This window comes from Morus notabilis, unplaced genomic scaffold (assembly GCF_000414095.1).
Source record: "Morus notabilis unplaced genomic scaffold, ASM41409v2 Scaffold2202, whole genome shotgun sequence".
Taxonomy (NCBI): domain Eukaryota; kingdom Viridiplantae; phylum Streptophyta; class Magnoliopsida; order Rosales; family Moraceae; genus Morus; species Morus notabilis.
The window spans coordinates 7,169-23,351 of NW_010358156.1; the positions used below are offsets into that span (position 1 = coordinate 7,169).

The 16,183-nt window shown below is 35.2% G+C and overlaps 3 protein-coding genes across 4 annotated transcripts; 1 reads left to right on the plus strand and 2 right to left on the minus strand.

The window, feature by feature from the left end:
• Window positions 1–436: 436 nt before the first annotated feature.
• On the minus strand, window positions 437–3,144 carry LOC21389601 (trihelix transcription factor GTL2). 2 transcript variants are annotated; one of them, XM_024161554.1, is made up of 3 exons: window positions 2,544–3,144; window positions 2,330–2,395; window positions 437–2,142 (listed from the first exon to the last, which is right to left on the minus strand). In XM_024161554.1, exons 1-3 carry the CDS (start codon window positions 2,996–2,998, stop codon window positions 495–497), a joined length of 2,169 nt encoding a protein of 722 aa, XP_024017322.1. In that variant the 5' UTR covers window positions 2,999–3,144; the 3' UTR covers window positions 437–494. The 2 variants fall into 2 exon arrangements, with proteins under 2 accessions (XP_024017322.1, XP_010090255.1); XM_010091953.2 differs by lacking the exon at window positions 2,330–2,395.
• A 5,418-nt stretch (window positions 3,145–8,562) lies between these two features.
• Window positions 8,563–9,500, plus strand: LOC21389602 (mitochondrial import inner membrane translocase subunit TIM23-2). Its single transcript, XM_010091954.2, has one exon. It carries the CDS (start codon window positions 8,700–8,702, stop codon window positions 9,252–9,254), a length of 555 nt encoding a protein of 184 aa, XP_010090256.1. The 5' UTR covers window positions 8,563–8,699; the 3' UTR covers window positions 9,255–9,500.
• A 91-nt stretch (window positions 9,501–9,591) lies between these two features.
• LOC21389603 (multisubstrate pseudouridine synthase 7) lies at window positions 9,592–16,075 on the minus strand. Its single transcript, XM_024161560.1, has 20 exons — window positions 15,816–16,075; window positions 15,491–15,569; window positions 15,210–15,407; window positions 14,677–14,891; window positions 14,489–14,561; window positions 13,342–13,398; window positions 12,988–13,067; window positions 12,842–12,904; window positions 12,648–12,735; window positions 12,444–12,546; window positions 12,230–12,333; window positions 11,908–11,981; window positions 11,739–11,803; window positions 11,388–11,566; window positions 11,063–11,130; window positions 10,913–10,973; window positions 10,726–10,763; window positions 10,528–10,596; window positions 10,089–10,419; window positions 9,592–9,881 (listed from the first exon to the last, which is right to left on the minus strand). Exons 1-20 carry the CDS (start codon window positions 16,073–16,075, stop codon window positions 9,855–9,857), a joined length of 2,232 nt encoding a protein of 743 aa, XP_024017328.1. The 3' UTR covers window positions 9,592–9,854.
• Between the last annotated feature and the right edge of the window lie 108 nt (window positions 16,076–16,183).

A 16,183-nucleotide genomic window follows, 5' to 3' on the forward strand; every position in this document is an offset into this window, starting at 1 on the left:
GAGCGCCCTTCCTTTTCATTTGGCTGCAAAAAGATTCTTATACTGATATCTTTCCTTTTTTATTTCTTTTTTTAATTTATTTATAGAAATAACAGCACGGGACGGGGCTAGCTCTGAAGAATGTCTTTTCAACTTATTGAAATAGTAAATTCAGGAACAACAATGACAATACTCAGATGAAACCAAATAACAAGCTCTCACTTAAAAAACAACAATATTAATATTAGTACACATGTAGATTGGTTTCTCAAAATTGTCGGTGCCTACTGCAAAACAAGTTTTCCAACATATATGTGTATATATATATCCCCGGCGAAGAAATATATATTATAATTATAATAAATGTAGAAAAAACAAATTTATGTCATACGCAAGGCAGCAGTAGTACTACTACATGCTTACCAAGAAAAAAAAAAAAAAAAAAAAAAACCAAAAAAGGTGCCACATATTATTACCAATAAATGCACAACACACATAAATAAATATGCAAGGAATTAGAATTCAAAATCAAAAGCCGCTGGTACTACTTCTTGATGATGAACAACAACAACATGATTGTGCGGTGATCTCTCACCTTCAGCAACATGGACGTCAGAGGAATGATGATGATGATCATCATCATCATGATCATCATGATCATGATCAGCTAAAGACTCAAGTTGAGAAGAATGATGATTCATTTCCTGATCCGGGCCTTGAGAATTAGGTGCAACAAGTGTTCCTTTATTATACAAAGTACTTAGTTGGTGAAAATACGGGCAAGTCCTAGACTCAACCGACCTCTTCTTGTTAACATCCTTTGTTTTTCTGAAGTACTTGTTTATGTTCTCCCACTTCTCTTTACACCTCTTTGCACTCCTTTTGTAACCCAATTCAGACATTCCTTGAGAGATTCTCTCCCACAGTGGAGCTTTCACTACTGAATTACTTCCTTCCTTTTCTTGAATATGATCTCCACTGTTGTAGAGACTGCACCTTAGGTTTATCAGCGCCAAAACTTCGTCTCTCGGCCATCTCTTTCCAACGTCGTCTTTAATGTCGTTTATGGCCACTTTCTGCGTTGAAGTGGTACTGCTAGGGTTTTTGGTTGGTGAAGAAGTAGGGTTTTGTTGGGGCTGTTCGGATATTACGTTTTTCTGAGTAGATAAGCTCGAGTTTTGAGGTCGTACAATCATGGCAGACGACGACGGCTGTTCTTCGACGACAATATTACTGTTGTTTTGCTCTTCAAGATCATTAAGGCTTCCATGCGCGGCTTGAATCAAAGGAGTGAGAGAAAAGTCTGTATGATTTTTTGGAGTATTCTTCACGAGTACAGCCTTGTCGAGAGAATCTTTCCCTTTTTTGGGTCCTGAAAAATGGTTTATATGATGATCAGATTCGGAAGAAATTGTGGTAGTGGTAGTAGTAATAGTGCCGGATGACGACGATGAAATGAACTTGTTTAAGAAGTCAATGATTGTGGCTTGTCTGTCACCGGCAATGGCTTGTTCGTGAGCCATAATGTCAAGCTCCTTGTTCATCCTATCCATCTCTTGCTTCTTCCAAGCCTCTTCTTTCTCAACCTTCTCTTTGTCTCTCTTCACCATATCTTCGACAAGCTTGTTGTGCATCTCCTCCTGTTGAGACATCATCTTGCTCACAATGTCCTCGCAGAAGCCCTTGAACATCTCAAACTTTATCTTCTGTCTCTTTCTCTTCTTACTTTTCGATCTAGTACTGCTACTATCATGATGATCATTTTCTAAATCATGATCAGACTCTTTCGCAGAACCATTAAACGTTTGATGATGATCATGATCATGATTTCTTGGAGAGCCTAATTGATCTTCCAAACTGATCTGAGCAGTACCATTACCAGTACCAGTAGCACCCCTAACTTTATCCTGATTCTCCGGTAGTACTACTGATATAATTTGTCTCTTTTGGGTCCCAATGATATTGGTCTGATGAGCTGGGTTTTGGGTGTGATAATTAAGCCCCTCCTCCACCTCCTCCTCCTCCTCCACCTCTAGGTGGTCAGTGCAGAGAAACCTGCAGCTCTTGGTGCAATTATTAATGTTGTTGAAGTACCTGCTTTCCTCTTCAAATTTCTCCTTGCACTTCTCACCGCTCCTTTTGAAACCAATCTCTGATAGCTTCCTGCACCCACCATCAATGTCTAAAAACCGACAACATACATATGCAGCTTTGTCCACTATATATTTATTCCCTCTGTTTTTTAATTACTACTCCACCCTATAGTGTGTGTGTGTGTGTGTATAGTTATACAAATACACACAATGAAATATAAATATAAATATATATATGTATATGCATATATATGTACCTTTTATCTTTTTCCTCAACAATATAAGTATCATGAACAGGATGCTGGTTTTTCCACCGTCTTTCTCTTTCTTGGAGAAAAGAAAATTGATGAAAATTTTATATATAAAAAGCCCACCAAGCTAATTACGCCGTTTAATTAAATCGCCAAGTGCAAATTAGACGACATATTATATATAAGAAACGATGAATTATAGATATAGATATGTACGTACCTGGAAACATGTTCCCAAGTGAAGTCCGGGAACCAATTCTCCATGGTAGATCTGATCCTCAACAGCGCAAGGACCTCGTCGTTACTCCAAGCTGGATCATCAATAGTATTATTCGGCTCAGGAACTGATCTCTCTCTTTCGATCTCCACCAAGTTGCTTGCTTCTTTCTCTTCATTATTGATGCTGCTCTTGTGGGAATTATTGTTAGAAGACTGGTGCAATAATATTGGGTGCACAAACTGCGGTTGCTGATGTTGTTGGTGAGGAAGTAGAAGTTGATGGTGATGAGGAATTATATTATAAGCCGAGACGTCAAAGGAGTTAGTAGAGAAGGCAGTTTGAGAGTGGAGAGGGGAAGAGGAGAGAGGAAGTGGGAGTGGGGAAGCAGCTGCTGCAGCTCTTGATGAAGCTATGAATTGGTGCAACTGGTCATGAGGTGGTACTCCATCGAACATGTTTGTGAATTTGTGTAGTGTAGACTGTTTTTCTTTCTTCTTTACCTCTTCTCTCTCTCTCTCTCTCTCTCTCTCTCTCTCCCATTTGGCTCACTGTAAATTGGCAAAATGTTGGAAAGAGAACACTACAAAAATACCATTCTCTCTTTCTCTCTCTTCCTTTCTCTCTCTCTCATTTATCAACGAGTTTGTCCTATCGTGGGAGATGAAAGGCAGCCCCAGTACCACACTCTTTAAGAAGAAAGTGAAGTCACCCTCCAACTGAGAGGAACTTATTCACATATTCAGTGCAAAGTACTGTTGATCCCTGATTTATTTACTTGTATTATTTATTTACTTGTTTCTATTTTAAATGGAACTGAAATCAAAATTATATTCCCTGCCAAAAAAGCAAGAAAAATCTCGTTCATTTTACTAATTAAAATTTTTAATTTCATTTTTGTTATAATTAAAAAAATTATTATAAAAAGTCACATTTAATTTTTTCTGTTACAGTTAAAGGCTTTACTCATTTCACCGATTTAAGTTTTTTGTCGTGTTTAGAATTGTTCTTATTTTTGTTTTTAATGTTTTTTAAGAACGAAAAAATAAAAACGATTCTAAAATGACGTTTGGCACAATTAAAGACAAAAAAGAGAAATAAAAATGATTTTTTGGTTTAGTGAAAAATGAAGTCATTTTTCATTTTTTGTTTTCGTTTTCTCCCCTCTCGAGCAGAGAGAGACATTAATGAGTTTTTTTTATTGAAAATAATCTCTTGATAAAACTACCAAACGCATTTTTAAAAATGATTTCTGTCTGAGATTGAAAATGTTTTTATTTCCATTTTCATACAAAAAATAAAATCATTTTGAAACGAGTTCTAAACGCACCTTTTAGTTTTAGATTTCTACAGTTAAAAACTCTCAGAAAATGTTACATCTAACTTTTTCTGCTACAGTTAAAAATTCTCAGAAAACATCACATTTCAACTCAAATCAACGAACTGAACGAGACCGAAAGAAACCAAAACTATACTGCTATAACTTTATATACATATCAAAGTCTTTGCTAGCTAAGCTTGTTAGTACTAGAAAAATGATGTTTCAATGAAATAAACCAAAACTATACTGCTATGACTTTATATACATGTCAAATTTTTTGCTAGCTAAGCTTGTTAGTACTAGAAAAATGATGTTTCAATGAAATAAACCAAAACTAGACTGCTATGACTTTATATACATGTCAAAGTCTTTACTAGCTAAGCTTGTTAGTACAAGAAAAATGATGTTTCAATGAAATAATATGGAACATTATCATGAATAATTAACCACATGTAATTTGCCAACTTTTAAAAAATAAAAATAAAAAAAAACTTTAGAGGTTGTTCTTATGTAACGAAATTCATAAAAAATTTAAACTCGAGTTACAACTTTATTCAAATTTATGTTTTTTTGTAAAATTTGAGTTTGAACTCGAGTTTGGAGTTCAAGTTTCTCCTTCAACTCGAGTTCATAAACTCGAACTCAAGTTAATGAACAATATTTTTTTATTCTTAAAAATACCATAACTTTTTCGTTTTAATTCTGATTAAAATGATTTTTTTCTATATATTCACAACGAAAAGACGAATAAAACTCCACTCATATACCATATTAAAATTTTTCATCACCATTGAGTTTTTATTAAAATACTATCTAAATATAAATTTAAGTTTTGACCTATCTAAATACAAACTTAAAAAGATTCTCAATTCAAATTATAACTTAAATGTGCACATTCAAACACAAACTCACCCCCTGTTCATTTCGTTGATTCGAGTTTTGCTACAGTAAAAAGCTCTCACAAACAATCACATCTAACTTTTTTGCTACAGTAAAAAGTTCTCACATAAAATCACATCTCAACTCGAATTAAAAACTCGAATCAGCGAACTAAACGGATTATTAATTTTAATTCAACTTAAAATCATCACTCAAAACACTTTAATTCACAAATGTAAAAGAACGACTCTAATCTTGTTTATTCTATCTCACTTGAATACATGCTTCAATTTAACTGGCTTCAACTTTACTAAGAAAGGAGTTTGATCTTTTCCCAAAAAGGACAAAATCATATGTAAATGTCATAGCTAGCTATGTTTATGATTGAGGGGCGCGTGGCGAGCACTCTCGGGAGTGTGAGAGTGAGATTGGGGACCCACCGTAGGCTGGAAACTGATAATATTTTTTTTCAATTTTCTTTTTGGGTATTTTTGTAGCATTTGGGGTCCTTAAGAATCCTATGCAGTAGCTGATGCTCATGATGGTGTAATTAACGGCAAGGGGATGGCAGGACACGTGAAAACATGCAGAGACTGGGACCAATTAATTTAAGGAAGGGCCGCTCTCACATGGCACGGCGGCACACAGCAAGTTATAATACACCCTCAATGGGGACACTTAACCCACCATTCACTTAAATGTTGAATTATTGATGCCTATTTTGCATGTTTTGGGTATGTATTTCCATATCCCCAGAGTAGAAATATCACAAAGTACTCACTTTTTATTCATATCATTGCTTTCAATTTCCATCTAACCCATTTAAATATTGTGATTAGACATTTGTTCTTTGTTGCTTTTATTTATATGCTTAAATCATCTTAAGTTGGTATTTAATTTCTATTACACCTTTCTTTTAAAAAGTCAATTTTGCTAATAAATAAATTTTACAGGACAGTCCATATTTCATAATTCCCCCTTGTAATGAACAAGGGGGGCGCTTTTACTTTTTTTTTTTTTTTTTTTTTTTTTTTTTTTTTGGAGCCAGGCTGACCCACTTTTGTATTTGAGAAAATTACAAGAATGGCCATTATTTTTTAGGAAAAAATAAAAAATACTACTCAAAATAGTAAACAAAATTATTTATGTCACCGCACTTAATAATAAATAATTGTCATTCAATTAATAAATATAAAACAAAAAATCACAATAATACTTGATTATTTAGAATGACATAAATAATATGTATATACAAAACAATGGAAAACTATGTACTTTTCTCTTAATTTTCATCATTCTATTATTTATGTCATTAAAAAATATTATGGTAGAGTACTAAATGTATTATGATAGAATACGAAAAAATACCCTACGAGAAAAAAAAATATTCTGATAGAATATGAAATATATCATACCAGTATATTAATGGCAGAAATGAAAATTTTAAAATTGATGGTAACAATAAAAGTGTTATTTTTCTATGAAATTCTTGAAAATTTCCAGTTGTATGGTGAGATTAGGGTGTTTGGTGTGAGGATTCGTGTCATGATTTATGACTTGCTACAGTATTTTTTCATAAAAATATACATAAATTAAAAATAATTTTGAAACATAATTATGAATCCGTGAACAAAACGTAACTTCGTGTTCTCTTGGATTAAACCTCCTATCCTACTAAGCTCGAGGGGAAAAAAACAAAAAGAAAATAAAAGGTCAAGTCACGTCTATAAGGAGGGGCGTGAAGTTTAATGCTCCAGCACAATAGCATATCATTCATCAATTTGCTATGAGTTGTTGAAAAAGACGTATCACAACTTGTAATGAATACAAGGGAACATTGTAAAAAGCTCATTCTCCCCTGCTCGTTATCCCCTCCGGAACTCCAACCATATTGACAAGATATGTATGCAAAACGTAAGCTGCAACTTAGAGGTGCATTTATTTATTTTTTTCATTTTGCCAAAAGCTATTCACATTCCGTTAGCAATTGACTTCGCCCGCATTTTAGTCGGCATTGATATGTCAATAAAAGTGATTATTTTGATTCATCGTGGTCGAATTCAAGTTGCTATTCAATGACCATGTGGCCCAAGTAGCTTCACCAAAAAATGACAAAAGTACATGATTTATTATGATTTTGTGTAAGCTTATTATTTATGTTATTTTAAATAATTACGTGCCATTGTGACGGTGACTTTTTATTTTTTCCTTAACAATTGAATGAAATTGTTTATTTTTAAGTTGAGTGGTTTTTTTTTTTTTACTATCTTAAGTGGTATTTCTAATATTTTTTTCCCTCCTAAAATCGGCTTGAGGCCTAAGGGTTAGTCTTAGAGGCACTAGGATTTAGGTCAGTATGTAATCCAAATTTATAATATTAAAACCATATGGCTACTTTCTATTATTTTGATTGATTCACAATTAAAAAGTGATAAATTAATTGACGTTTTCAAAGACTAGTAGTCTAGTTGTTTGTATTTGTGGTTATAAGCACAGTTTAACAGTAATGAATATCTAACTATCCAAAAAAAAAAAAAGGTAATGAATATCTTGAAAGAGTTCAACTACCTACAACTTTGAAAGAAAAAAGGGGACAGTTAACAGTTTGTATCTAAAGAAAACCAGTTGCTTGAACTGAATTTAGAGTTCCACTGGGCCCTGGGGTCTCAAATCCAAAACCCAAGTAGTCATAAAGTTGTTACCTCAGCCCATAATTGCACCGTGATGAGTTTGGGCTTGGACAATTCTCGTACTGGGTTTTCTTCATTCCAAGAGGACTCGTTCCCTTGTTGTTGATGTGTTGACGGAACAACAGAGGGCGTGTTTGTTTTCGTTTTTGAAAACGTTTCACGTTTTTCGAAGAGCAAAAATGAAAACGCTTCACAGATTGTGTTTGGTCTTTAGTGACCCATTTTCTCAAAATCAAAACTGAAAACACCATTTTCATTTTCTCCTTTTTTTTCACGTTTTTCAAAACGATTTTTTTTCCGTTTTCATTTTTCTTGTTTTCATTTTCCACTCTTCTGTGACTGCACCCCCTGCCCCCATCTGCGACATATTTAATATATTATTATTTTAAATATTATTACATGTTTTTAAAAATTAAACCACCAAACAATTTCAATTTTTTTAAAATTGAAAACAATCTCAGAATAAAACTACCAAACGTATTTTCAAAAATGATTCCAAAATGAAAATGAAAACGTTCTCGTTTTCATTTTCATACAGAAAATAAAATTATTTTGAAACGAATTCCAAACGCACCTAAAGGTTTGTAGCATGTGGTCTTTTTCATTTGTTTATTTTTCAATAAAAATTCTAGCAAAAAGACCTATTATCGCACCGCTCTTATTTTTTCATCTATTTTTCTTTTAATTCTTTAAAATGAGTTAAATAAGATTAGTTTAAAATTTATAAAGTAAAATGAGAGTTTTAAAGTTCATGGCCAAACAGAGTAGTTTTAAATTAAAGAGAGAATAATAAGATTGACCCAAAATATTATGACAAAATATTGATGTGTCCTAAAATTAGTAAGGTACATAAAAAGATACAAAGAAAGAACGAACATGTAAGACGAATTGATTTCTGGAACCCTTCGACCATCACTTTTTTTTTTGAATCATCACTTTTTTTTTTGAATAAATTTATTCTTTTACTATTTTTTTATTTTGGACTAATACTTCCTTTACATTTACGCCACACAATGAGGAAAATATATATTATATATATATATTTTCTTACGAAAGAACAAAGGAAAAGGTACAAAATAATATTTTTGCGTCTAATGGGGAAAAAAAAGTTATTTTTTCGCGAAAAAGTTCTTGAATTCCAAATTCCAAGTCAGCTAAAACCCTCTTCCTTGCCCTTTGGCCATTTCTAGGGTTTTCGTTGTTGACCAAGAAATTTCTCTCTCTAAAGCCCCCCCTCTCTCTCTCTCTCTAGAACTCGCTCTGGCTTCGATGGCGGATTTCACCAAATCCAACAACGACGAGCAAAGCACCAGGCTTTACAATCCCTACCAGGATCTCCAAGTCCCGATCCAAAACCTTTACAATCTCCCAACCGCCCACGAACACCTCTTCATCGAGGAGGCTTCAAAGCCCAGCCGATCCTGGGGCGAAAACCTCCAGTACTATACCGGCTGCGGCTATCTCTCCGGCGCCATAATGGGCGGCGCCAAGGGCTCCATCGAAGGCCTCAAGTCCGCAGAGCCTGGCGACACGCTCAAGCTCCGAGTCAACCGCGTTCTCAACTCGGGCGGCCATGTCGGAAGGAGGTTCGGAAACACCTTCGGCGTCCTCGGTTTGATCTTCGCTGGTTTGGAGAACGGAGTTATTCACTTTAGAGGCCGCGACGACTTGTTGAACACTGTCGTCGCCGGATTGGGAACCGGCGCGCTTTACAAGGCCGCTGCGGGTCCGAGGTCGGCGGCGATCGCCGGCGCTATCGGAGGGATCGCCGCGGCGGCGGCGGTGGCGGGGAAGCAGGTGGCCAAGAGATACGTCCCGATATAGTTAGGGTTTTGCTCGGACATGATCGGAAAGTGTTTGGTTGGTGGGAAATTTTTGCGGTGAGGGAGAGAATGTGCTTTTTATTTTTTATTTTATTTGGTATTACATATAAGTTAGGCCCAAAGTCAGTAGTTTGGTCATTTGTGCTCGCTCAAATCTGTCGACTTGGAAGTTCTTTGGTGCTGATGAAATTCAAATTATTATTGTACTTTCTTCAGATAAATTTATATTGATGATCAATATTTTCTATTCGTGCATACTAACTTTACCACCAAAATTCATGTAAAACGTACGATTTGTTGAAAATCTATGTATGAGAACTTGCAAATCCATCCCTGAATTTTCAATCTGGATCATCATAAATTTTGAGTTTATTGAACATTGCGCATTATATTGAATAGAAACTGATGTTCAGTTCAAAAAAAAAAAACTAATGTATTAAAGGTACTTTTTTTCCTTAAATATAAAAATAGAACAACAGAATACAATTCTATCCCGTATACTTCTTGTGTCTCTCATTCTTGATACATCTAACCTTGGCCTGGTCTATCCTGGAAATGGAAATGGAAATCTTCAAAACTCCAGGAGGAACAATGCCGTTCCCTAGTTTAACGTTTTGTGAAAAGCGACCTGCACAAAGATTTGAAAGATTGATGTGTATAATGTACATATATCTGCTACACAAAATGAAGCACAGTTGAACAAATCTCATTCTTGATACATGTATGCGTGGTGTATTGCAATTTATTTTAAATTAATAACGAGTAATCGAATTCCGCGCTTGGATTTCTCTATTCGAGTAATACTATGAAACACATTAACTTCTAAAGTACGTACAGAAGTTGATGTCTTCAGTAGCTCTCTGATGGCCATTGTTGCATAGCATGAAGCAGGGAGAGTGAAGCTCAACTTGAGCGCCATCTGGGGTTCCTGAGAATTAGTGCCACAAGTGGATTCAGCTTGTAGCTCAGCTTCTCTCTCGCCATCCACCTTGTTATCATCTGTTTGAAGCACCGCCTCATTCTCGACGCGCTTTGATCTTTTTGTGCTCTCTTCGTTTCCATTCACTTCATTCTCTTCAGCGACATGTGCGGGTTTAGATTTAGCAATAATGTCTAAATCTGTCTCTGCCAAAGGTATTGTGCCATTGGTATACGTCAGTAGTTCCCTGCAACAACAGAAGAGCAAACAAATAGTGTATTAGTGCACCGGGAAACAACTGATTTTAAGAAACCCAACGAGAAAGAGAGAGAGAATTTAAGAAACAAAAGCATACCACTCATAATCAACTGGTTTTTGAAAAACGCGTCTATAACTTCCGGTCATACTAGTAATTGAGAATTCTCTGAAAAATTAATAGACAGGTGGACTTTAATTAGAGGTGGGGAAAAATAAAGACGATACTGATATAGCAGGGCCAGATGAGGAACGCGAAGAGGGCAGTTGATTGAGGATTAGAAGTATTTGAACATACTTAACATTGTGTGCACTCTCTGTCAAGCTGATTGCGTCCTGAAGCAATACGTAAACAACAACTATTAGCTATCTTTAAATTTTGATTCCGCTACCCTAGATTGTTACCCAGGAACTCTGTGCTAGGATGTGTGAAACTACAAACTAATAAAAAAAAAAAAAGGAGGGAATGGCCCAAAATATCGCACCTTCTTTGCCAGATCATGATAAACTTGGGCTATGTCATTTGTTGGAAGAATTACTCTTGAACTAGCAAAATACATCAACAAAGTGTCGGAAAAGAACGAAACTGAAATAAGAGAATAAACCAGATGGTACAAGGCTCATGTTTCTTTTACCCCGGCAAAGGAAGGACGACATCATCAATCGCAAAATTTCCAGCAAGAATATCTTCTGCAGCAACAACCTGCAAACAGGTAAGAAGCATATGAGAGTTCTTGAACATCGCACAATGCAAATCACTTTAGACAATAAACTAATGCACATATTCAAGATGGTACAACTTCAATAACCTCCAGAACAACAATTAATAATAATCTGGGGTAATCCAACAAAATTATGAAGCAAAGGAGATGTTGGTAAAGTAGAGCCTGCCCAACTAGACGGTTTTATTAGCAATACGAGAAGACTGAACAAACAAAAGGCTAAAACAAAATGACAAACCTTCACAGGGTTGTTCCTTTCTTCGGGAAGTTCTGCGCCTGAGACTTCATCTATATCATGAGAACCAAATATTGCATTCGAATCTTCATCTTTGCAATCAGCACTGGCAGTTCCTTTCACCTTCTCAATATTATGTTCTTTACAGAATACCAGGTCTCCTACCACAACTTGGTCAGTTCCTGCAAATGACGAAATTATATATAAATATACATATACTCACATACTGTAGGTTGCAAGTATATACTGGATTATAATGACAAGAAGATGGAATCCCATCTACAACATGTACATAGAGAGATCCAGATAATATCAGCAGAGAGAGAAAGAGAGAGAGAGCAATTAAAAGACTACCGTATTTCTGTACCCTCGTACTAGCTGCATGGTTCCATAGGTAGCTTTGGTAACTATGTACATACCTGAATGCACGGGAATACTATTTACTAACACCTTAAAAATAATTCTCTTAAGGTCAAGTGAATGCATTTTTTTTAAGCACTTTTTGCAAGAAGCAAAACCTTACATCATTCTCAAAGTTCTAGGTATTGCTTTCAGAGCCTGCAGGTAGTTCCCAGGACATTTTTTCAAACACTGCAGCTGTATGAGAAGGCGGGAAAGAACATCGTAAAACTTACCATAAAGCATACAAATCGGATTAGAAGTAAAAGTGAACAACAGGTGCAAATCCCGTAGTATATATAGCAGGGAAAGAATTATCCAGCAGAAACAGCAATTTCTTTTTCATTCTCACTACAGGCTACGTTATGGGAGCACCAAGTATTATCAAGATCTGAGAGGTTTATAGCAAAAAGTTTGTACAGGAGAAGATATTACTAGAAACTTACAATAGCATTCTCAGCAACCAGATGTCGAGGTAACTGCCTCAGGGTCCCGTCGATGTCATTAGTTTCCTTATAATATTCACGTGCCTTTGTAATTACATCTCTTTGTAATTAAAGAACAAGTTAAAGAAAAGAGAGAGAGAGAGAGAGAGAGAGAGAGGGAGAGAGAGAGAGAGAGAGAGAGAGAGAGAGAGAGAGAGAGAGAACAAAAGGATATCCCCTTCTCTTGGATCAAGAATCATATGTACAGCATCTTTCCACTCTCCTCTAAATAGCATAGCTCCAATAAGATAAGTCGGCACAGATCCACTTCCAAAGCGCTGAACTCATTCAAGATTCAAAATACACATCAATAAGGTATGGGAAGACTGAATTACATACTGGAAAGATTTTCACAAGCATCTGTAAGTTATGTTAGTACTTGAAGACCAAAATAATTAATAAAACCCCGTCTTCCTAGGGCACTTGCAGATGCTTTAATGGTCTCTTCAGAATCTGCAACAACTCCTCTGGAAAATATGAGAGTGCAACAATAAGAACACACTGAAGAAATTGTAATGGATTGTAAGACGTATGTAATATAAACAAACTATTTCACAAGGGGAAAACCCTCACCGCAATGTGACGGTAAATCTGTTTCCCGATAGTTGACCGAGAACAAGTTCTTCCTTCACATAGCTGACCAAATATCCAGCAATCAGACAAGCAGGTATCCAAAAGTAAGTCGAAATGAAACAATGACTAGAAATCATTTCTCTTACCAGAAATCACCCACTTGAATACCAATCAACCTATCATTGAGGGCTGCTAACCTACTGGCACGCTGCTTAAACACAGTTACCTGAATTATATAGGAAACATCCATTTCAAGCATCAGTTGTCAAGCAAATTATCATTTCAACAAGTCGAATATTTCTTCAATTAACCACTAATGCTTCCATAAGCCACAGTTGTTAGATCATTACACACTTGGCATAAATATCAAGAGTATGTTTTCATTCAATAAAATTATAAATTCTTACCTCTCTATAACATTACCATAACTAAAACACCATCAAAAATTAAAACTCAGAGTACAATCATCAGGAAGAAAGAAACTGAAAGTTAACAAATACCCTTTGAGTTGAGACAGAACGCTTATCCTTTGTTCCTGCAAATCCGAATGACCTAGGCTGTCAGACACAATTATCAGATAATCAGCAAGACATCACCAAGATTGAGAAGTGATATAGATGTGTTCTATCTCAATTGTTTCAATCATAACGTAATTTAAATAATTCTCTCTGCCATGGATGAAGATTACTGTCACTAAAGCAGAAAAGGAAACGTTTTCAGCTAGCACCCTGTTTTTACTTCTTCTGTTTAGGAACCATAATATGATGATTGGTATGCACGGACATGTCCCTTTGTGCTTCTTACGATTGAAATTTTATTATAAGAATGCATTAAACAAGAAAATGAAAATAATAATCTACAACATACATAAAAGAGCCAAAATGTTTTTCCATCACTCATCTTCACTTGCCACTTGCCACTTGTCAACTCTCAATCCTTTTTTTTTTCTTTTACTTTTTCCAAGTCTTTTTTTTGTTATTTTTCTTTGGGAGTTTCTCTGGTAGGTACAGAGAAAATGAACTACCGATAGTTTCCTGCTTTTAGCCGTCATATCTGTATCAGTAACTGTTTGTTCTATATATTTGTTTAAGCTAATGTGATTTTGACAATATGTAACGGTCAAAAACTAGTCCTAGATCCTATTAGAGAAAGTCCCTCTTTCTTTTACTATTTAGTTTTATTTTTTTCCTTCTGTTCTTTTTGGTGAAAAACAATTCTGCGGCTTATTTAATGCATGTTTTTCTTAATAATTCATAGAAGCAGTCGAAATATAATTAGAACATAAAGGTGCTTTTAGTAAAAAAAAGTAAAAGAAAAAAGTAAAGTTTGAAATAAATTATATTAATCATTATACATATAATTTACCATCTAATTTTATACATACCCCATAAATAATTTACTCTAATTTTCTATATTAGTTTTTCCCTTTTAAATGTGCTCTAACAAACTGTTTTGTTTTACTAAACTCAACTAGGAGAATAATAAATAAGTACAACTAAATCTTAGACGAAATTTTAAATTTTGGTATTCAAAAAATGCACGAAGTACATGTGCGAAGCGCGTGCTTCTAACTAGTTAAAAAAAAAAAAAAAAAAAAAAAAAAAAAAAAAAAAAAAAAAAGAAGAAGCAAAACTCAGGAATAAGTACCTGGATGCCAAGCATCTTCCCGATCAGTCCCAATGCCTCCTGTGAATCCTTGTTTTCCTTGTAAAGATGAAACCTAAATATCAACAATGAGAAGAACCATTCAATCAAGTGTGTGCAGATACCTCTGAGGATGACAAGAAGCTTTGCCTGTGCTAAGAAAATTCAGGAAAAGTGAAATACCCTTTTACCTAAGAAATTTGCCAACATGCTCTGGCCAGTCATCTGAACCTCTGCGATCAAAAGGTTTATCACCTCTTTCTTTCCGTTTCTTGGAGTTCCTGCCATGGTTATTGTGCCTCCCGGAATTTAATCTCACACGGATGCATTTTGAAGAAGCATCTGGTCCGTCAACAGTATCAGTGACTAGGAACTTGAAGTTCTTCTTGAAAAAATTATGTATTTCCTGAGAAAAGTAGAATAAATGGCGAATTATTTGTTAGCACTAGACCAGTGAAATACCTGAAACAAAATCATTTAGTCTAGCTTGAAAAAAAAAAAAAAAAAAAACCCAACGTTTAGCAATCAATTGGAAACCCAAAATCAAACTTAAAAATTGGCAGGACACAAAGCCAATCAAATTATCAAATTGATTGAATTTTACCCTCAAAATCTCCCAATTCTTACAATAATATGCAACTAATCCCTCATCCAAAATCCCCACACCTAATACACAAAAGTACATAAAGAAACAAATTTACTGAAATGAAAAATTAACACTAACCGTTCTATGAGATTTATCAGAACTTGGTGAGAGAACAATAGGTGAAACTTCTTCACCACCACCAGAATTAATTTGATTAATCAAAGCTTCCAAACTCTCAGCATCAGAGTCACCAGCAAGACATCTAAAAGACTCAATTTCAGAAGTATAACTCTTGGTTCCGGCATCAATTGTCTCAGTTCTAGTTTCCTCACGGGTCTGAATGAATCAGAAAATTTAGCAATCATAAAAACATATATTTGTATACAAAATGATTTTAAAAAAAAAAAAAAAAACCTTACCTCTGGTGGCGCATCCAAAGAGGTCAAATGGACAACATTCCCATCAGTATCTACTTCATTTACGATAAAATCAGAGTACCTAAACGAAATATCAAAGATAAAACAATTGAGAAAAATAATCAATAAAATTTCCAAACAATTTGACGAAGTTGCAAGCACAACTACGCCAAGCATTAGTATTAAGCTGACAAATTACAGTTTTCTTTTCTGATTCTTCCTTAGAACTGCTCGTATGTCATTTCTAAATTATCCCATTCGTTAAATTTTCATCATTTTCTCACAAACAAGCGTGTGTCAATGTATAAGTAGTGTGTATATAAAAGACCTTTGCTTGAGAATGCCGCGAAAGCCAGGGAGGTTAGAGATGTAGCAGAAGATGCCGACGTCGGATTCGTCGAGAGTTTTCATGGCCGTTGTTAGGGCTTTGTGTGACGCCGCGATGGTGGTGTAGTTGCAGAGCGAGTAGGGTTTTAGAACGGAAATGTACGAGGACGACGACGACAAGGAGTTGTTGTTCCGCAATTGGATTTGCGGTTTTGCCGTGTCAGCAAAACGCACCGTTTCGTTGTGAATTACCAATCTCATTGCACCGTGACTTTTGAACAAAAGAACGTTTTTTCTTCCCTTTTTATTTGGCCCTTCAATTTTTTGCCGCGCCTTCTATAACTTTCTTTTTTTTTTTTCCAGAAAAAA